The 23,318-nt window shown below is 38.1% G+C and overlaps 1 protein-coding gene across 3 annotated transcripts in view; it reads right to left on the bottom strand.

Annotated features, from left to right (window-relative positions):
• rngo (DNA damage inducible 1 homolog rngo) overlaps positions 1–23,318 on the bottom strand; it is a 210,460-nt gene extending 187,142 nt beyond the window's left edge. For all 3 annotated transcript variants that reach the window (XM_090368801.1, XM_090368800.1, XM_090368802.1), the window contains exon 1: positions 22,985–23,318. In XM_090368801.1, the coding sequence (XP_090224927.1) occupies positions 22,985–23,261 (277 nt within the window). In that variant the 5' untranslated portion in view covers positions 23,262–23,318. The remainder of the gene's footprint in view (positions 1–22,984) is intronic.

The following is a 23,318-nucleotide window of genomic DNA, read 5'->3' as shown; positions in this document are numbered from 1 at the left end:
TATGTAATGCTCATTGACTCACAAAAAAACAGAAGAGAGAAGCACCCATGTTAAATTCTCTTTGAATCCACTTAACTTGAAAATTTTACTGTAATGCTGTAATGCACAGGTCATAAACTGGTGGCCAGCAGGCAGCTCACAGACATTTATTGTGCAGCCCCCAAATGCTGTCAGCTTCACAGGTTAACAGTGTAAAACTTATATAAAAATAATGTTTAATGGTGATACTTAAAGGTACCACTAATAAAAAATTTAAGCAAAATTCATAACTTAAACTATCTTCATAAATTTTGATGATCGTGAGATTGTACATTTGTCAAGGGGAAATACGTGAAAATATTTAATATATCTTGCTTGGCAACACCACTGGTGTGCTTTGTGCACACTAGTATGGTCTGCAAGCTTCCCTATCAGAACAGTCTTGTTATGATCAGCAAGTAGGTGAGGAAATGATCATAGCATTTGTTATCATTGTTTTTAATGGGAGCAGAAGTAGAAAGTTTAGAGAAACTTCTTCATTGCAAAGCTTTCTCTCCAAAACTGGTATCAGATATTGTACTATCCAAGATTTTTTAATTATTAGTATTTTTTCCCATTGAGCATCCTAAATTATAACACCTGAAAATGAAAAATTTTAATAAATTTCTTATGTAAAATAAGACATACCTAAATATAAAATACCAAGCTTCTTTTTTTAAAAAACAGTTTCCTCAGTCTTTTCATAAATCCACCCTTATATTTAATTTTATTTATATCTGTTAAAAAAAGATTTTTTTATAATCAGGAAAAAGGATAAATAAAATAATGAAAGCTTCTTTACTATACACTTTTTTATACAATAAATGTTTCCTACACACTTTCCCCTTTATTTATTTGACATTAAATGTTTCCAGTTCACAGTTTCCTGTTCATTCTTATTCAAAAGGAAAGTGAAAATAAATAAATAAATTATCTAAATTAATCATTAAATTAGAAACAAAATTGAATTGTCTTGAATTTCATAACTTGGCTTAGCATGCCTATCTTGATGCCAAACTATCAACTAGATGATTATTTCCAAAAATAACTCTCAAAGAGGATATATATATATACTAGGAAAAGTTATTGGGAAAACAAGCATGTGTATTGCCAGCTGGCAATGAAGTAAATGGTTGAAGGGCTTTAACATTTCCCATAATTAAGCTGAGTCATTCTTCAAATTATGCTATTAAAAATTTACATTACAAAACAAAACCCATGCTGAATTCACCCTATAAGTCACCTACAGAAGCAACTTTCTAAATATAATGACCTTGCTGAAAAACAAATTACATCATCTCCAAAAACCAAGTTTAGAACAATTATGCAACATTCATTTTAACTCAGTGCAATACTATTGCCACAGAACTGGCATATAACATTATTTACCCACTGTACAAATTTTTAGCCACACTTTTCTAAAACAGTATGGCTAAAAGTACACCAACTGCAGATCTTCTTTTAGAACTTTTCCAACATGTTTCTATATAGTAGTTAACTATGTAGAAAGTTGACTATGTTTCTACATAGCAGACTGCTGATACTGAATATAACTCCACACTTTCACCATCCTAGCAAATTTTCTGCCATTCTAAAAAAACAATTTTGCCACACAAAACATGATAGCAAATAAAAGTAGAGCAGCTGCAAAATTAATATATGCAATAACATTTTTCCATTTATTATCTTTATTATTATACATTTATTATATTTATAATAAATGTATAATAATAAAGACTAATGTTACCCTTCCTCACGACTAATGTTACTTATTCTTTGCGGATACCACTAGCCAAATGGCACCGTTTCGAAGCTTATTGAAACTCATTGTGAAGGTATTCACAATATGAGATATAATTAAAATGATGCATTAACCCTTAAGTACTGACATACAATTATTGGGATATAGGTACTGATGTGTCGTCTGTGAGAGTTACCTTGAAACAAAATTATTTTTTCATACTTGTTTTTATTTAAAATTCAATTATATTTTGGACATATAAGATACTTATTTATGATAATATAAATCCACAAAAAGTATAAAAATACACTATTTTTGGAAAAAAAAAAAATATTTATTACTTAGAGATACAAAAATACAAAAGAAATGCATGTCTACCATATTTTTCAGGAAAAAAAAAACCCAAAAGAATAAATATTCTTTTGGTTTTGTAGGGAACAAAAGATAGTCCACCAATCTTATTGGGATAATCTCTGATTGTCCCTATATTGGGATAATCTCTGATTGTCCCTATATACGTGGACTATGTATACATTAGTGCAAGCAACATCTAAAATTCTGAATCAGGATTTTCACTGTCGCTCTCATTACCTTCTGATATTTTGGATACTGTATCGTGCTCACCGTCAATTGCAAAATCAACGTCCTTACTATTTCACTCGCGTCACTATCACACTCCTCACCTGGACAAACAGTCTTTGAATAACCCATTTTAATACTCATAAGTATTCAAGAGTACAAGTGCAGTAGCACACGCTCTTTGAGTGGACCGGGGATCAAGCCCGTGACCGCTAAGTACAATTAACATTTATATTGATTGATTTATTGTAAACTTGATTTATTGTAAACTTCACTGATCTGGTGGTTGTGCTGGAGTATAAACAAGAACATTTTAATGAAGACAACAAATGTATTGACACGCGATTAGTTGCACTTGTATTGACGTTCCGTCTGTCAGACGACACTTGCTTTTCAATTTCTGATAACTTCGGTAATATTCAGATTATTTCATTAACGTGTAGGAAATATGTTTGTTGTCTTCCCATTTGAGAGTACACCAATATAGAATTTCATGTTTTATCAATTAAAAGAGATATCGCAGTTTTAAAAATAGCGGTAGTCTGTCAGAAGTCACGTCAGTACTTAAGAGTTAAAACTACCTTGGTAATAGAAATGATGTGTGTGCATTACCCATGCATACAGAAACTCCTTCATACTCTTAGGCATTTATCCAAGAAATACCTTTTAGATTAAACCACATACACCATCAGGAATCTCTCATATTGTGGAGTTATACTTCAAACTGGGTTGTCACTACTACAACAGAGTACCTGCCCACCCACCGATGGCAAGCCAAGCTTCAAAAAGGTGCCATCTGGTTGGTGGTATCCACCAAGAATAAGTAACATTAGTCTTCTCCATAGGTGAAGCATTACTTATTTGAGGTAGTGTAATACCATGTAACTCATTGTGAAGGTATTCACGATGAGATATAATTAAAACGATGCATAAAACCAACCTTGGTAGTAGAAATGGTGTATGTGCATTACCCATTCATAAACAAACTCCTTCATGCTCTTAGGCATTTAGCCAAGAAATATTTTTTAAAGTAAAACACAGCTGATATGTTTTAGCAGGCTAACGTTAGCATTAGTAGTGGCATATAATGCAAGAAAACAGGCTTATACAGCATCAGCAAAAAAAAAAAAAAAAAAAAAACAGAAAACACTCTCCATTTCACTTATACCATTCCCTCCAATAGCTTGCCTAGTTCTTCCTTGAATTTATTTACGGTATCAACTTCCACAATAGATGAAAGTCTGTTCTAGCAATCAACCACTCGCTTGCTAAAGGTAAACTTCCACACAACTATTCTGCAACCATCCTTCCTCGAATTGAATTTATACACCCTCATGTGCATGGTCTGAGTGTGAGGAAGAATCCATCAGCACTGAGCTTGCTCAATCCATTCAAAGCCTTAAACACCCATCAGATCACCTTGCAGGTGCCTAGTCTGTAGGCGCTGCAATTTCTAGAACTGAAGCCTTTCTTCTTAAGAACACCCATTTGTTCCCCTCACCAATCGCACTGCCCTTCTCTGTACTCATGCCAACAGCTCTACATCATAAAATGAGGCCTGCAGACATGAATGGAGTACTCCAGATTTGGCCTAACACTGCCATTCCTGTATATCACTGAAAAAACCCCATAAGCTTGACCTGGAAGCCTGTCTGCACTACTCAGAGAACTTCATATCTGACTGCACAATTACCCACAGGTTTTTTTCATTTGACACCACCCTGAAAGTAGTACCTCATAGTTAGTACATTACTTAAGCTTGACATGCCTCCATCAATATCACTAATAAATACAGAAAACAAAAAACTAGCCCAACACCGAAACCTAGAGGACTCCACTAATAACATTAGTCCATGAAGAGAGGTGTCCATTAATTACCACTTTCTATATTCTCCCACTCAACAATCCCTTTATCCATAGCAAGAACCTGCCCTTAATACCACACTGCTCCAATTTGTACAGCAGTCTTTTGTGTGCAACAGTATCAAAAGCTTTCCTGAAACCCAAGTATAGGTAACCCTTGTATAACACAGTAGTTAGGTTCCTATAAAATCTTGTGTAGTGCGAAACCATGTTATACAGGAATAAGAACCAGTACAAAAGGGAGGAATTACATTCCAAAAGCTAATAAAAATACTGCATTTTTTTTATAACTATCAGAAACTTAATTTTTATTAAAAACAGTAATAACTGAACAACTGTCTTACAAACTGTGATACATAATATGCCAGATAATGTATGTTCATTTAATTTCTTTCCTCCTCATCGCTGCTAAGCACAATCAAACGAGAACATTTTCTCTGTTGCAAAATATCTTCACCTTCTGAACTTTCTTCTGCAACATCTAGATTTCATGTATCTTTTGCTCTCTTTAGAAAATCAGTAATCTGGGTTTGTTTGCTTTTGTGTGATAGATCTTTGTAAATTTCATGGTATGGAGTTGACCATTTATGAAGCTCCCTTTTGAACTTTGTGCTCCTTTCAGTTGAAGGATGTGCATTCAAAAAATAAGATTCTAATTGCTTGGCTATGTTTATGTTGTTGATATAGGGCTTAACGACACAAGGGTTACTGAGGCCAAATTGTGTCTGTTAACTGTTTATTTACAGGCAACACATAGCTATAGATGTTAAATTATATGCTCCTGTACAGGTCAATATATTTTAGGAACATCAAAAGTTCTTCTATGTTTGCTTCATTTCCTATGAAGTGAGATAAATCATGAGACGTTCAATGTGGAGAGAGATTTGAAAGTGCTAGAACAGATGGTTGAATGTAAGGGACAATCAACTAGAAAATAGACCGTAAATTATATCTGACAAGATGAACACTGAGGTGGATTTTCTCCCAATAGTAGGAAGAGATGTGTATGATGAGTGTGTCCAATTCTGAGTCTTGCCAATACCACTTCCTCTCTTCTGTTTGGTTCGAAGCTAGAGAACTACAGCTTTGGATCTTGTTTTATCTGGTAAAGTTTATTGTTGGTGTTACTTTTCCAGATCTGCGACCAGTTGTAATAGCATGCTTTGCAAATGATAGGCTTATAGTCGCTGTAAGGAACCTGAGGATGTTGTGAGAGAGAGGGTTGAGGATGTTTAGCAGCAATGTCAGCACTTTCATTTCCTGGAATTCCAGAATGACTAGCAAAAACTGATTGACTGATTGGACCCGCTGCAGGAGATTAACTGGAATGAATGTATTTCAAGATAGGATGGGAACATGAGAAATTCTTCCTTAGGGTAGACACAGCACTGAGGGAGTCTGGGTAAATTATGGCAGGTGAGATGGATAGCTCAATAATTTTACTAAGTGCTAACTTGATAGCATATAATTCAACTGTGATGATGCTGCAGGTTAGTGATAGTGAGGCTGTAGCAGTAAATGAAAGAAAAACTGCAACAACACCTAATGTACTCGCAGTTTTTTCAGTATAGATTTTACAGGCACGGGAGTTCAGATTAGCATGAACTGAGTGCAACTGCCTGATATTGCAAGGTGGTATGACATTTTTCCCCCACTGAAGAAAATGTACATCTTAAGAGGCAGAAACGCATGTCCAAGGTACAAAAGAGCAGTTGTGTCCTGAAAAATATCACTTAAATCAACATTCCAATTCTGAATAAGCTCTAATTCTGAGTGAAGCAGGTCTATTTTCATTTGGTTTTCTCTCATAGAACAAATCCCACTGAGTATTATAAAGATACTCCCGACTGAGGTGCGATGGAAGACTGGATTTTAGCAGCTTTTTGGAGCAGTAATGTTTTCCTACAAAGATGTAATGGAAGATCATGCACTTCGACAAAGACTTTGGATTAAAAAGTTATGAAAGTGCCCAATGCAGTCTTCAGAGCACTGTGCTGGATGATATTTAGACGGTGTAAAGTAGTGCTTCTGGCAGAGTCATACTAGACAACCATAATCTAAGCGTGAACGGATTAAAGTGCTGTAAAGGTGAAGTAAAGTATATCGATCAGCTCCGTAAGACATGGACGAGACTTTTGAAGTATATTCATATACTTTACACAAGAATTTCTTAAATGAGTGATGTGAGCTTGGAAATTAAGCTTGCTGTCTAATATCAGACCAAGAAATCTGACGGGCTACGTTTATGCCTTCCCATATGCTTTTTAGTGTAAAATTTGGAACTTCAGCATCTGCGCTATCATCCTCTCAATTAACAGAAATAAAGTTTATTTTGAACGGTACTTTTTTACTTTCCTTAGGCATAAATTAGGGCTGGAATTTAATTCACAAAAAAGAAATCATTCCAATATGGTTCTTAAGAATGTTTAGTAATACATACCCAGAAAAATTTATAAATGATCAAATAAAAACCAAAATAACCATACAAACACCTTAAAAGTCACAAACTGCATGCTTTGAAGTCACAATTTTTTATGGTCCCAAACAAGCACAGAACCTAAAATGAGGATTTCCCAATAATTTTTATTTTTTTTTTTTTTGCATCAGCGGAGATTCACAAAAAAGAATGGAAATGTTGAAAAATTACATCCAACATAATAGCAGTGTTTTTCTGCACAAAAGCTCAAAAATACCACCATGATATGCGAGGATTGCCGCAATTCTCTAACTGGGAAATATAACACGAATATCACACGAAATATAACTTATATAACACGAATAAAATCGTGTCATATAAGTACTGTGTTATGTGAGGATTGCCACAATTTATCAATCTTGTTAGAGCGAAACTGTGTTGTAGAAGTACTGTGTTGTACGGGGGTTGCCTGTATATGATATCAAAATTATTTTTTTGCTACAGTTCCTTTGTGACCACATTCTACTATCCAATCAAATTGGTCAGACAAGACTTCCCCTTAACAAACCCATGCTGTGTCTGAACTAGCATTAGCATTAGTAGAGGCATTTGATGCAAGAAAGCAAGCTTATGCAGCATCAGCCAAAAAAAAAAAAATTAATAAATAAATAAAAAATAACCACTTCCACTTCACCCCTCTGTTCGTTCGAAATACCTGTCCAGCTGAGCCTTAAACTTATTTAGGCTATCAACTTCCACGACAAGGGATGGAAGTCTGTTCCACCAATCAACCACTCGCTGGCTAAAGACAAATTTCCACACGTCTATCCTACATCTGTCTTTCCTCAATTTGAATTTATGCCCTCTCAGGTGATTATTCTGAGCAAGAGGAAGAATCCCATCAGCACTGAGTATGCTGAAACCATTCAAGGCTTTATACACCTCTATCAGATCACCTCGCTGGTGCCTAGTCTCCAGACACTGTAATTTGCAAAACTATAACTGGAGTTTTGTCTACATGATCCTGCATTACTTCTTTAACCAGTGACTCAATTATTTTCCCTGGAATGGAAGTTAAACTAACGGGTCTGTAATTACTCATGTCACCCTTAACCCTCCTTTGTGAATTCAGGATACATTTGCACATCTCCAGTCCATAGGGACTTTTCTCTCCTGAATCCCAAGATGCTCTCAACTATGGCTAAGGATTTGCTTCCCTCCTTTGCTGTCTCCTTTAATATAACTGGATAGAGCCCATCCACTCCAGGCATCTTTCTTATGTTTAACTTCCACAATTTCTCTTCCACTTTCCTCACTAATTACAAAATCATTTTGCTCCCTGTTAGAATTTGATAACCTTCTGGCCTCCACTCTCCTAAAGAATTCCCCTTGTGTGAATGTAGATGCAAAATACTCAATCAGTTTGTCAGCAACCTGAGCAGGATCATCAACAGTCGAAGACCTCCTTTGTGATTTGATTACAGACTAGTTCATATCTATCATACACTTATGTTTGCCTGATATGCATCTCATACAGTTTTCTTCTCTCCCCCAACTCTCATTAGTTCATTTGACATTCATATAGGCCTAAACTCTGAACAGTATTTCTTAGTTGGTATGTAAAGCCTAGTAGCTTCTATGATTAATTCCTTGAATGCTTCTCATTTAGAATTGGCTTGTGGTAACTTCGTCAGTTGGTCTCCACAGAATTTAAAACCTGTCTGAGACCACTATAGTCCCCTTTATGAAAGCAAAAACCATTCCCTTTTCCTTTGATGGAAGTTACATGTTATTGTGATGTTTCCAATGACTGAAATCACATTTCCACACTTAATGCCCAAACTCTGATTAGTTTAATGAAATATGCAATATTATTAATAACATTTGCGTTATATGTATTTATATGTGCCAATGATTAAAAGGGCCACAACAGACATGGTATTATATGCATTTGCCCATATGCAAATACATATAATACCATGTCTGATAATATATAAATCAAAATTGAAATAGCCAATTTTTGGATGCTTCACTACTTAGCATAGAAGCTTTTTTTTGCTGGAACAAATAAAAGTGATATGACTAACATCCAACACTGGCAAACTCAATTTGAAAAGAATTCTCTCCAAAAAGGAAAACAAATATGTTAAATCAAATTTGTAACACACAGCTAGAAGAGGAGCATAACAATTATTGGACAATACCATGTAGGCTGGCAAAATACAGATCCACATATCTAACTTTTACAAAGCTTTTAAAAAACTAAAAAAAAAAAAAATTTTTAAAAAGAAAGAAAGAAAATAAAACCAATTGCAAAATCAAAAAATATATATAAAATTTAGTGTTCCTTCTTACAATACTTACATATTCAAATTTCTTTTGTTTACAATCTTCATTTTCTCTATTTTTAAATACTGAGTAAAAAATCTTTAATATTAAATAGCTAGCCTTAATATGCTCACACAACTACAGCTACAAACCAATTGCAGTTTCTGCATGTACTCAAGGTATGTAAACAATGGTTTTCTGATTAAGTTCAACATCCATTCAACCTGATGCAATCAGCAAGTAGTAGTAGTGGCATGTGATGCAAGAAAGCAAGTGTATGAGCTTATGCAGCATCTGCCAAAAAAAAAAAAAAAAAAATCACACCATTCCCTCCAAATGCCTGTCCAGTTACTCCTTAAATTTATTCAACCTATCAACTTCCACAATGACAGATGGAAGTTTGTTCCAGCAATTAACCACCCACTGGCTAAAGGCAAATTTCCACACATCTATTCTACATCTTGCTATTTGCCGAATGAAATTTCCAGTTCCTTTCATTCACCTGGGGGGGGGACTCCTTAGGGGAGTCTTTTCTTAATTTGAATTTATGCCCCCTTAGGTTCGTAATCTGAACAAGTGGAAGGATCCCATCAGAATTCAGCGTGCTCAACCCATTCAAGGCCTTATACACTTCAGTGTATAAGGCAAGCTTATATACAATGAGCCAAAATAAATAAAAAAAAAACACTTCCAACATCACCTGTCTACACCCTATAATAATTTGTCTAGTCACTCCTTAAATTCATTTAAACTACCCACATCCATAACATACAGATAACACTGTTGAAAAAGTTGGCAGAGGTGAAGAAGACAGTCAGAGACAGTGAAGGTCATAACTGCTAGTGATGAGCTGCATGAAAGGGGTTTGTTGAAAGGATTGCAGTGGCTGTTTGATGCCACTGAGCTGACTGTCTTACTGTCAGTGGATCCAATTATGCAAAGTGGTCAGTATTTGTTGAATTTGGTTAACTCCAACTTTAGAGTCATCAACTACAAGGTTATGTTTTGAGCCAGCACTCTGCTCTTGAAAAGTAAACACTGTCAATGATAAGCAGACCTTTGAAGCAGTTGATCACATTCAATAATGCTCTGTGTAGAGCCTGAAAATACAATAATAAGATACCTGTGTTGGGGATCCCACACTATTTCCTTTTCAACGTTCTTCTGCACCAAAGTATCCGAAATAAGTAACATCCATCACAGTTTTGGCAGTTAATTTTGTAGACTCATATGCCAGTGAATTGGATGAAGGGTCACTGGGTCCAAGGAGTTGTCTGAGGGACTTGAAGATAGCAAACTTTGTTTTGTTGTTGTTAACTCTCTGTTAATTTCTATTTTTTTCATCGATGCCTAGCACAAAATGGATCATTATGAATTTCTCCAGTAGTGAGCTGTCAGAGAGATTTCTAGGGAACTCTGATATGTGGGACGAGTATCCTCAATAATTGGAGGACTTTGCCTGTTGCTTGTGGCACGAACGATTTAAAAATGCTGAGAGGCCCCTATCAAAGACTCCAAAATCCTGATCTTTATGATTCTAGAATGGAAGGATGGGACCCATGAAAATAAAACCCATACTTGTGGGTTTTCTGAAGCCACAACACATGAACAACTCAAGTTTTCAGCCTGCCCCCAATTCGTACCCCCAAGACAGCAAATAGGATCTTTATTTTTCAAAAAGCCAGATTCAGTTATATAAAAATATTAAGTTTTTCCATGTACAAAAATATTAAGTTTTACAGTGGCGCAACCACAGATGTCCACATGGGACAGTCACCTCATTTCTCCAGGTCTAACAAAGGGGTCCAGAATCCATACAAATGCAGGCTTCCAACCTCGTCTGGAACTTCAGATTCTACCAAAGTTCATAGAGGAAGGAGAGAAAGTGCTTATTCCTCCAAAACCAATAACAACCTAAATGTCAGCACACCAATCTCCAATCAACTAGGAACAGTCATTTCTCAAGATATGCACACAAGAAACCTTCCCCAGAATTTGCTGTCCCCTTCTAATTAATTCCTCCCCCCTTATGGAGAACTTATAGCACAACACACCCAGACTCTTAGAAGCACTGCAGTCCAGCCACCTAGCCTGACCCACAGATGCTCAGAGGCACCATCAAATTAGACAGTTCCAACAGAACAGGCAGGTCTGGGTTCTGCTCTGGATCCCTCCAGGCAACTTTCCAACTAGTGAGAACCTGGGAATTTATGAATGACTCTGCCCATGGTAGCCACACATTCCCAAAGGTTATCAATTTCAGTGACTTGAATGAACCTCTACCAGAGACACCATGCCCCAACTCTCACCCCTTGAGCTGGAGGACTAAAAGCCCAGGCCTAAAGTTCATACCTACCTACAGCATGCTACTATTTCTGGAGTTTCTAGCCCACATGTATATGATTTTGTCCAGATTCAGGACAGTGGCATTGGAGCACCTCAATATTGAAATTTTGGAAGCCCTTCACAGAACTAACTACAGCAGAATGTATAGGATAGACAACCTCTCCTAGAGACACCACACAACTATAACAACACTCGAAAAAGACAATTCAGTTGTTATCACCAAGGTAGATAGCGGAAATTCAGTGGTAGTTTTAAACAGAGACTAAGATACCAAATTGGAGATAATGTTGGAGAACCAAGAAACTTACTCCTAAATGTGAAAAGATTCCACAATAACAATCCAAAACAAAATTAAACAAAACTAAAGCAGCTTCTCTCTGAAAAGAAAATTTCAAATAAACTAAACAAAACCAACCCTAAACTGACATATGTTTGATAGCATTAAAGCTCACAAAGAGAGTTTCCCTACCAGGCCCATTATCAGTGGCAAAGAATATTCAGTGCAAGCCATTGCTACATATTTAGTGAAAATACTCCTTCAGTTATTTGTGATAATCAAAGGCACCCAAGAAAGCAGAAAATTTGCCAAAAAAAAAAAAAAAAAGGCATCAAAATCAATCCAAGTGACTTACCCATGTCATTTCCTTCCCTCTGCCAGAAACAAAACTGACCTGGCTAAGAAAATTGTTGACTGTCAGTGAACCTGATGTCACCCCTCACCTCAATGGATGTCATGCATGGAACTCACTGATATCTTGGCTAGTCAAGCATACTTGAGATTCAAAGAAACGTTCTACTGACAAACTTGTGGCCTCAGCATAGGCAACCCATTGTCTCCACTTCTAGCAAGTGTTTGCAGAGCATCTTGAAACCAATGTGATTGCCACAGCAACTAATAAATCCAAGTTATGGGTCTGCTACTCGCTCTAATGTTCCAGCTCCAAGGCTTGAAACTCCTCACCATCTTTCACAAATGTCTCAGCTAGAACATCTAAAAATTTCTTTTAAAATTGAAAGTGAAGTAGAGACAAAGAAGATCCTGCCTTTCCTCTTGATCCCAACCAGCAAAGAATAAACTGAAACTTGACAACTACCATTTTCATAAACTCTACAGAGGCTGTCCTTTTATTCCATGCCAACTATCGAAAAAGCCAAATCATGATTCTAAAGCCCTTGATTTCAGGGTCCTCACAGTTTGTAGTATCAGGGCCCTCCACAGCAACTAATCTTCATCAAAACTACATTCGTAAAGAATATCTACCCCAAAATTTTCATATCACAAATAACAGGCAAGGCCCTCCAACTACTCGGGACACCTGCCCTACCTCTTATCGGAACTCCTTAGAAATCTCTCGAAGAATTAAGCACTGGAGCAGTTCATAATGATCCTTTTTGTGCCTGGAATCCAAGGAAAAAACATAGAGATGAGCAAAGAGTTACAACAACAAAACAAGGTCTGCTGCCTTCAAGTCCCTCAAACAGCTCCTTAGACACAATGATTCATCCAACCTACTGGCATAGGAGAAATATACAAAATCAAGTGCCAAAACTGTGTAGGATGCTACCTATGTTAAAGCAAGAGGAACTGGCACTTTGGTGCGGATGAAATGGCAATACAACAGTCTTGGACTCCATGCTACACTCATAGGGGAGGATCAAAGGTGGGATTCCCCAACAGAGGTTATACACAGAATAATTTTATAATAGAGCACCATTAAAAACATGATCAATGTTTCAAAGACTTGTTTATCAATGACAGGGTTTGCATTTTCAAGGGCAAAATGCTGCCAAACCAGACCTCAACGTTGTGACAATCCAATTCAATAAATACCAACCATTCTGCATAGTAAGATCCTCCAACAGTAATATGATCACCTAGGTTTGCAGCACAAAGCTCCGGCCAATACAGTGTCGTGAAACAGCCAAGCAACACACCCAAGTTTCACGCAGTGCATCACAATGAGCCGTGACCGTCACTCTGCTCACTGACTTCTGTTCTTTGTTTATACCATATTGATCACTTCTTCCAACCTTTTCTATAGCATTTATTATTATTAATAGCCATATGGTTCAAGGAAACCTGACGTTTATGCTGCACCAGGAAAAAGAAAAGTTCCCAAGTTACCCTGAGAGAGAGAGAGAGAGAGAGAGAGAGAGAGAGAGAGAGAGAGAGAGAGAGAGAGAGAGAGAGAGAGAGAGAGAGAGAGAGAGAGAGAGAGAGTCAAAAGAAGAAGGGAATCACCAAGAAAGAGAAGAATGATGATATCCAAGCTCAGGACCCTGCGTGTGCCAAGCCCATACTCACCAGATGTGAGCCCCTGGGGTTAAATTTTTGTTTCAATAGGTATGTTTCTTATTAGCATTAGCATTAGTAGAGGCATTTGATGAAAGAAAGCAAGCTTATGCAGCATCAGCCAAAAAAATAAATAAATAAATAAATAAATAACCACTTCCACTTCACCTCGCTGTTCATTCAAAATACCTGTCCAGCTGAGCCTTAAACTTATTTAGGCTATCAACTTCCACAACAAGGGATGGAAGTCTGTTCCACAACCAACCACCCGCTGGCTAAAGGCAAATTTCCACACGTATATCCTACATCTGTCTTTCTTCAATTTGAATTTATGCCCTCTCAGGTGTTATTCTGAGCAAGAGGAAGAATCCCATCAGCACTGATCATGCTCAAACCATTCAAGGCTTTATACACCTCTATCAGATCACCTCGCTGGTGCCTAGTCTCCAGACTCTGTAATTTGCAAAACTTAAGCCTTTCTTCGTAAGAGCACTCCTTTCTTCCATTCACTAATCTTGTTGCCCTTCTCTGTACTCGTTCCAGCAGCTCTACATCCTTCTTGAAATGAGGCCTCCAGGCCTGTATACAGTACTCTAGGTGTGGCCTGACCATTGCCTTATATAAGAGAATAATCACCTCCTTATCTCTGCTAGAAAAATTCCTATATATCATTGACAATACACCATGAGCTACTCTTGCAGCCCGTCTGCACTGCTCAGAGAACTTCATATCTGCCTGCACAACCACCCACAGGTCATTTTCATTCTCTACCACTGTAAGTGTAAACATTGCTCTGGGGTTGCTGTTTCCCATATGTAGTACTTTACATTTGTCAATGTTAAACTTCATTTGCCACCTCTCAGCCCACCTGCTCAACCTTTCCAGCAGCAGCATAGCATCAGTAGTGTCCTTAACAACCCTGCCAACCTTTGTATCGTCTGCAAACTTGGACATTAAGCTTGATATACCATCATCAATATTATTTATAAATACAGGAAACAATAATGGACCCAACACTGAACCCTGAGGGACTCCACTAATAACATTAGTCCACAATAAGCAGTATCCATTGATTACCACTCTGTCTTCTCCCCCTCAACCACCCCTTTATCCATAGCAGCAATTTGCTTCCAATGCCACACTGTCCAATCTGTGCAGCAGTCTTCCATGTGCAACAGCATCAAAAGTCTTTCTAAGATCCAAGTATATAATATTAGGGTATATAATATGTTAGGGTAGCTAAGAATAGAAATAGGTGCATGTATACTTGCGTGTACACCAATGCTAGGAGTTTAGTAAATAAATTTGATGAATTTGAGGTATTGCTCAAAACATCAAAGGCAGATATTGTTGGGATATCAGAGACGTGGTGTCACACAGATATAAGGAATGCAGAACTGGAATTTGGGGAGTACAACGTCTACAGAAAGGATAGACTGGATAGGAAGGGAGGTGGGGTTATGCTATTAGTTAAGAAATACATAAAATCCAAGGAAGTGAAGCCAGTGGACATTGCTGGACAGTGCAGTGTCGAGTCAGTTTGGTGTGACATAAGCATTGGGAGATCAAAATTGAGAATAGGAGTGTGCTATAGGCCTAATGACTCTGATGAGTATAATAAGAAACTGTACAGGGAAATAGAGTGGGCCAGTAAATCAGAGAGTCTTATAATTGGAGATTTTAATTTCCCAGATATTGACTGGAATTTGGGGGCTGGTCACTCACACACTAGCAAGGCTTTTGTGGATTTATTGGATGATTGTTTTCTAAATCAGCATGTTCAGGAGGCAACTAGAGGGAGGAATACTCTTGATTTGATTATCAGTAGTGATTCTTCATGCATTAATAATCTGCAGATAAATGAACCACTAGGTGGCAGTGATCACAGTGTGCTGATGTGGGATTTACTCAAAGAGGTAACTACCATTAGGGGTAAAGGGAAGGGTTATTGCTTTCGTAAAGGTGACTACAATGGACTGAGACAGTATTTAAATTCTATACAGTGGGACCAACTGATGATGTTACCAATAGCAAATGCAAAATGGGAAGCATTCAAAGAACTTATCTTGGAAGCTACTAGGCTTTACATACCAACTAAGAAATATTGTCCAAGATTTAGGCCTAAATGGATGTCAGATGAACTGTTGAGGCATATGGCAGAGAAGAAACATGCATGGGATACATACAAATTAACACATGACACAGAAGATTATGATAGATACAAGTTGATCTGTAACCAAGTTACAAAGGAGGTTAGGCAGGCTAAGGCAGATTACGAGAAATCTTGGGCAAGGGATGCAAAGAAAAACAGCAAAGAGTTCTTTACTTATGTAAACTCTAGAAGGAAGGGGATGAATCAGATTGGTCCACTTGATATCGATGGGTCAACTGTTGATGATCCTGCTCAGGTAGCTAACAAACTAAATGAATATTTTGCATCGACATTCACACATGAGGAGTTATTTAGCGAGGAGAAAGCCAGAGGTGTATTTAACTCTAGCAGTAAGCTAGAGAATCTTGTAATAACTGAGAGTAAAGTGGAGGAGAAATTGTTGAAGATTAACACAAGAAAGGCACCCGGGGTGGATGGGATCTATCCAGTTATATTAAAGGAGGCAGCAAAGGAAGTAAGCAAACCCTTGGCCATAATTATGAGAGCTTCCTTGGACTCAGGGGAGGTACCCACAGACTGGAGATGTGCAAATGTGACCCCAATTCACAAAGGAGGATCAAAGGCTGACACAAGTAATTATAGACCTGTGAGTTTAACTTCTTTTCCAGGAAAATTAATGGAGGCACTAGTTAAAGAAGCACTGCAGGATCATTTAGACAAGACTTCAGCTATAGCTCGGACACAGCATGGTTTTGTTAAGGGGAAGTCTTGCCTGAACAATTTGATTGGATACTATGATGCAGTCACAAAGGAACTGGATGCAGGGAATAACTTTGATATTATATACTTGGATCTTAGAAAGGCTTTTGATACTGTTGCACATGGAAGACTGCTGCACAAATTGGAGCAGTGTGGCATTGGAGGCAAATTGCTGCTGTGGATAAAGGGGTGGCTGAGGGGGAGAAGACAGAGAGTGGTAATCAATGGACACTGCTCGTCGTGGACTAATGTTATTAGTGGAGTCCCTCAGGGCTCAGTGTTGGGTCCATTATTGTTTTCTGTATTCATAAATGATATTGATGAGGGTATATCAAGCTTAATGTCGAAGTTTGCAGACGATACAAAGGTAGGCAGAGTTGTCAAGGACACTATGCTGCTGCAACAGGATCTGGAAAGGATGAGCAGATGGGCTGAGGGGTGGCAAATGAAGTTTAACATTGACAAATGTAAAGTACTACACATGGGAAACAGCAACCCCAGAGCAACGTATCAACTCTGTGGTACTACACTGACAGTGGTAGAGAATGAAAGGGACCTGGGGGTGGTTGTGCAGGCAGATATGAAGTTCGCTGAGCAGTGCAGAGGGCTGCAAGAGTAGCTCATGGTGTATTGTCAATGATATATAGGAATTTTTCTAGCAGGGATAAGGAGGTGATTATTCCTTTGTATAAGGCAATGGTCAGGCCACACCTAGAGTACTGTATACAGGTCTGGAGGCCTCATTTCAAGAAGGATGTAGAGCTGCTGGAACGAGTACAGAGAAGGGCAACAAGATTAGTGAATGGAACAAAGGGGTGCTCTTACGAAGAAAGGCTTAGGTTTGCAAATTATAGTGTCTGGAGAATAGGCACCAGCGAGGTGATCTGATAGAGGTGTATAAAGCCTTGAATGGCTTCAGCATGCTCAATGCTGATGGGATTCTTCCTCTTGCTCAGAATAATCACCTGAGAGGGCATAAATTCAAATTGAGGAAAGACAGATGTAGGATAGAAGTGCGGAAATTTGCCTTTAGCCAGCGGGTGGTTGGTTGGTGGAACAGACTTCCATCCCTTGTCGTGGAAGTTGATAGCCTAAATAAGTTTAAGGCTCAGCTGGACAGGTATTTTGAATGAACAGAGGGGTGAAGTGGAAGTGGTTTTTTTTTTTTTTTTTTTTTTTGGCTGATGCTGCATAAGCTTGCTTTCTTGCATCAAATGCCTCTACTAATGCTAATGCTAATATCAAAGTTATTCCCTGCATCCAGTTCTTCTGTGACTGCATCATAGTATCCAATTAAATTGGTCAGGCAAGACTTCCCCTTAACAAAACCATGCTGTGTCCGAGCTATAACTGAAGTCTTGTCTAGATGATCCTGCAGTGCTTCTTTAACCAGTGCCTCCATTAATTTTCCAGGAACAGAAGTTAAACTAACAGGTCTATAATTACTTGTGTCGCCCTTTGATCCTCCTTTGTGAATTGGGGTCACATTTGCACATCTCCAGTCCATGGGTACTTCCCCTGAGTTCAAGGAAGCTCTCATAATCATGGCTAAGGGTTTGCTTACTTCCTTTGCTGCCTCCTTTAATATAACTGGATAGATCCCATCCACACCAGGTGCCTTTCTTGTATTTATCTTCAACAATTTCTCCTCCACTTTACTCTCAGTTATTACAAGATTCCCTAGCTTACTGCCAGAGTTGAATACACCTCTGGCATTCCCCTCGCTGAATAACTCCTCATGTGTGAATGTCGATGCAAAATATTCATTCAGTTTGTTAGCTACCTGAGCAGGATCATCAACATTTGACCAATCGATATCAAGTGGACCAATCTGATTCATCCCCTTCCTTCTAGAGTTTACATAAGTAAAGAACTCTTTGCTGTTTTTCTTTGCATCCCTTGCCAAAGATTTCTCGTAATCTGCCTTAGCCTGCCTAACCTCCTTTGTAACTTAGTTACAGATCAACTTGTATCTATCATAGGCTTCTGTGTCATGTGTTAATTTGTATGTATCCCATGCATTTTTCTTCTCTGCCATATGTCTCATTAGTTCATCTGACATCCACTTAGGCCTAAACCTTGAACAATATTTCTTAGTTGGTATGTAAAGCCTAGTAGCTTCCAAGATAAGTTCTTTGAATGCTTCCCATTTTGAATTTGCTGTTGGTAACATCATCAGTTGGTCCCACTGTATAGAATTTAAATACTGTCTCAGTCCATCGTAGTCACCTTTACGAAAGCAATAACCCTTCCCTTTACCCCTAATGGTAGTAACCTCTTTGAGTAAATCCCACTTCAGCACACTGTGATCACTGCCACCTAGTGGTTCATTTACCTGCAGATTCTTAATGCATGAAGAATCACTACTGATTTCTATCACTCTATTTCCCTGTACAGTTTTTTATTATACTCATCAGTCATTAGGCCTATAGCACACTCCTACTCTCAATTTTGATCTCCCAATGCTTATGTCACACCAAACTGACTCAACACTGCACTGTCCAGCGATGTCGACTGGCTTCACTTCCTTGAATTTTATGTATTTCTTAACTAATAGCATAACCCCTCCTCCCTTGCTACCCTGTCTATCCTTTCTGTAGACATTGTACTCCTCAAATTCTAGTTCTGCATTCCTTATATCTGTGTGACACCACGTCTCTGAAATCCCCACAATATCTGCCTTTGATGTTTTGAGCAATACCTCAAATTCATCAAATTTATTTACTAAACTCCTAGCATTGGTGTACATGGGCAAGTATACATGCACCTGTTCCTTTTCTTAGCTACCTTAGCAACCTGTGTTTATTTGTACCCCAATGATTCCCAGCAGTCTAGGCCAAATTGCATCTTGATGTCAGTACTGAACTCTTCAGTGATCTGGATTAGCTGTTGCAGTTGATTCTCGGTTGTAGCATAGAGTTTGACTTCTGTGTACATCAGGTGAGAGAGGGTGTCAGCTTCTACCTCCTTTCTTTTAGGATATATCCATATTTGCTGATTTGAGCATGATGGACACAATAGGTTGATTGTTAGACACAACCATAGTGGGCTCGGGGCATCTCCCTGGAAGATTTGTCTTCTATGGTGATTTGTCTAGTTGTGATGTTCTCAACCTTGACAGTGATCCTCCAATTTTGCCATCAATGCTTGGAAGTGTGTGAGCGTCAGGTTGACTGTAGATTTTTACTATCTATCAGGTAGCTGTGAGGCACAGAGTTGAAGGCCTTGCAGTATTCATTATTTTACCTGGAACTTCTGTTCCAGGTAAAATAATGGAGTCACTGGTGAAAGATGCATTGCAGGATCATCTAGACAAGACTGCAGCAATAATTCAGACACAGCATGGGTTTGTTAAGGGAAAGTCTTGTCTGAAAAATTTGATTGGTTATTATGATGTGGTCACAAAGGAACTGGATGCAAAAAATAATTTTGATATCATATACTTGGATTTCAGGAAAGCTTTTGACACTGTTGCGCATGGAAGACTACTGTACAAATTGGAGCAGAATGGTATTAAGGGTAAGTTGCTACAATGGATAAAAGGATGGTTAAGTGGGAGAAGACAGAGGGTGGTAATCAATGGGTGCTGCTCTTCGTGGACTAATGTTATTAGTGGAGTCCCACAGGGTTCGGTGTTGGGTCCACTGTTGTTTTGTATATTTATCAATGATATTGATGAAGGTATATCAAGCTTAATGTCGAAGTTTGCAGATGACACGAAGGTTGGCAGGGTTGTTAATGACAGTCATGGCAGTGTGCTACTGCAACAGGATCTAGATAATTTGGGCAGATGGGCTAAGAAGTGGCAACTGAAGTTTAACCTTGACAAATGCAAAGTACTGCATATGGGTAGAAGTAACCCCAGAGAAATGTACCAACTGTGTGGTACTACGCTTAAGGTGGTAGAAAATGAAAAAGACCTGGGAATAATTGTGCAGTCAGATATGAAGTTTTCTGAGCAATGCAGACAGGCTGCTAGGGCAGGTCACGGGGTTTTGTCAATGATATATAGGAATTTTGCTAGCAGGGAAAAGGAGGTGATTGTCCCTCTGTATAAGGCTATGGTCAGGCCACGCCTTGAGTACTGCGTACAGGTCTGGAGGCCTCATTTTAGGAAGGATGTAGATTTGCTTGAGCGTGTACAGAGAAGAGCAACACGATTGGTGAGGGGAATGAAGGGATCCTCTTACCAAGAGAGGCTTAAGTTCTGCAAATTGCAGTGGCTGGAGACTAGGCACCTGCGCGGTGATCTGATTGAGGTCTATAAGGCCTTGAATGGGTTGAGCACGCTGAATTCTGATGGGATCCTCCCACTTGTTCAGAATACGAACCTACGGGGACATAAGTTCAAATTAAGAAAGGATAGATGTAGAATAGATGTGCGGAAATTTGCCTTTAGCCAGCGGGTGGTTAATTGCTGGAACAAACTTCCATCTGTCGTTGTGGAAGTTGATAGGTTAAATAAATTTAAGGAGGAACTGGACAGGCATTTGGAGGGTATGGTGTGATTTTTTTTTTTTTTTTCGGCTGATGCTGCATAAGCTCCTACACTTGCTTTCTTGCATCAAGTGCCACTACTACTACTAGGCCGTGTACAGGTTACTGTTCCCTTTCTTCTTTCTTCTCTGTATGGGTGCTTTTTTTCCATCTTACAAGGGGTACTGGTACCAGCATAGAGTAGTTATGTTTGGCTATTATTATTGGTCAAGGAACTCTGACTATCCTGCAGGTGTTCAGGATTGCAGCTTCTGCAATCTTTTTTCACAGTTCATTAAGTGTTCTCTGGAAAGCCTGTTACTGCTAGGTTCTTATATAGACTCTTTGGCACCATGCTATCAGTGCCAAAGACAGTGATCAGTACTTGCTCCATATGCCACATCTCTTTGACTTCCTGTCAAAGGTCTGTGTATTTCCTGATTTTTTTCCTTGTAGGATTTCTGGAGTTGGTTGCTGGTGTTAGGCACTACTATATCCATCTTTTAAGTAGTCTTTCCTTCATGTCAGTGAGGGTTATATTCAATCTGTTGTGGGATTGTCTTGTCTGTTCTTATAGTGCAGCCCCAGTACAGCTTTTATCTTTTAGTCGCCTTTACGAAAGCAATAACCCTTCCCTTTACCCCTAATGGTAGTTACCTCTTTGAGTAAATCCCACTTCAGCACACTAGAGCAATCCCTAAAGCACTAAATATAGTTTATTGCAAATACATATACGACACAAAGCTTATAAACCATTCTACCCTCTTAATGATGCACTCATCCATAACACATGTGCAAGCACAAGCCTGCATTATGTGTACATGCATGGGTACACACAGTCTTGATCATGATCGGCAAATGAAAATTTACTGATTTTTAAGTTTCGAACATACTTGCAACGTTTTGAAGATTACTGTCAAGTCAATGTGCAAGCTAGGATAGTTGATGCTCTATGTATGCATGCACATATATCTTATTTGATCACTTAATCTTATCTTTCTTATTGTATTGCCAACCTTATCATTTTTAGTTTGTGTAAATGAAAAATTTAGTTCATTGTGTTTTCATATATATTTATAAATATTTATTATTTTCTCTTGCCAACTAAATTTTGCCAAATGTAGTACTTTCAGGGACATATCTGCTAGTTGAGGCATTCCTGTATAGAAGAACCAGTGGATAAAAATGGAATAAATATTCACTGATTGGTGGGTACAAGGTCAGGTAAAGTCTTTGTTGGCACTGTCATAACTGTGGGCCAAGTTAAAGAAAAATATTTGCATTATATAAAATGCTTTAAGTCCCATTAGAATTATATCCATATAATATATTATAATTAATCAAACATGCATGTGTGCATACATATACTTCATATTTATAGATGTATTATTATTACTATAAGGCTTTCTATAGTAATTCATTGAAAGAAAATGGTTTAATTTTCGAATGTTTATTTTTATTTTTTTAATTCTTGAGTCATCTGGGATTTCGAGGAGGGGATAGAATCTAAAACGTTTTCGTATGCCTTTAAGATTTTTGTAGACTCGGGGCATTGTGCCCAATGTAAAATCGACCCCCTGGTAGGTGGAGGAATATATAAGGGTAGGAACACTGTAACAGTGGGAACCCTCAAAGTTTACCGGACCACCGCAAGCTTAGTCTAAAGTTTAGTAAATCGCTACTCTCTATACTTGATATTTCAAAAAACGATGCATGCCAGGTTATTGGAGCTGTCTTGATAATATACGATTCCTTTGATTACTTTACTCCGATGGTATGCTCCCCTCCCCCAACTACCCTATATGCAGAAATATAGTAATCTATCTTTTTTTTTTTTTTTTTTATGAGAATCCCAAACACGAAAGGTATCAAAACCTATAGTACTTAGTACCGTGCATGGGTTGAAAAAGAAGTATGGAGAGAGGGGATGCCGGAAACTTTGCTCTAGAGACTAAACATGGGGTTCACTACACAGAATGCAAACTTTTGAAATGTGAGAGAATATATAAGTAGAAAATGTGAGAGAATATATAAGTAGAAAATCTTGCATACCAGTGACTGATAATGCATCTCCTGAGTTCTGCTCCTGGGCTGCTAATCTCTGCTGAACAAACTGCTGCAGTAAAAGAACATCGCCTTCTTTTATACCATATGTCATTAGCGCTTTCTTGTCGTCTAAAAGTGGCCTTCCTTCGTGCATTACTACGATCTCTTGAGCAGGGATACCAGCTTCATATTCACAGAGTGCTTTGAAATTTTCCAATTCCATATCACCACTCACATCTAATGTGAATATAACGTCTGATAATGTTGTAATAGTTACCTTCATTGTCAAAATAAATGTAGCAATAAATTTTTACTTTAGTAAACTTGAAAAGATCAAACA

The sequence above is a fragment of the Mastigoproctus giganteus genome, chromosome 2 (genome assembly GCF_048544385.1).
Source record: "Mastigoproctus giganteus isolate SK-2022 chromosome 2, ASM4854438v1, whole genome shotgun sequence".
Lineage (NCBI taxonomy): Eukaryota > Metazoa > Arthropoda > Arachnida > Uropygi > Thelyphonidae > Mastigoproctus > Mastigoproctus giganteus.
The sequence above is the reverse complement of the archived record's forward strand: the minus strand, read 5'-3'. Positions and strand labels throughout refer to the sequence as shown.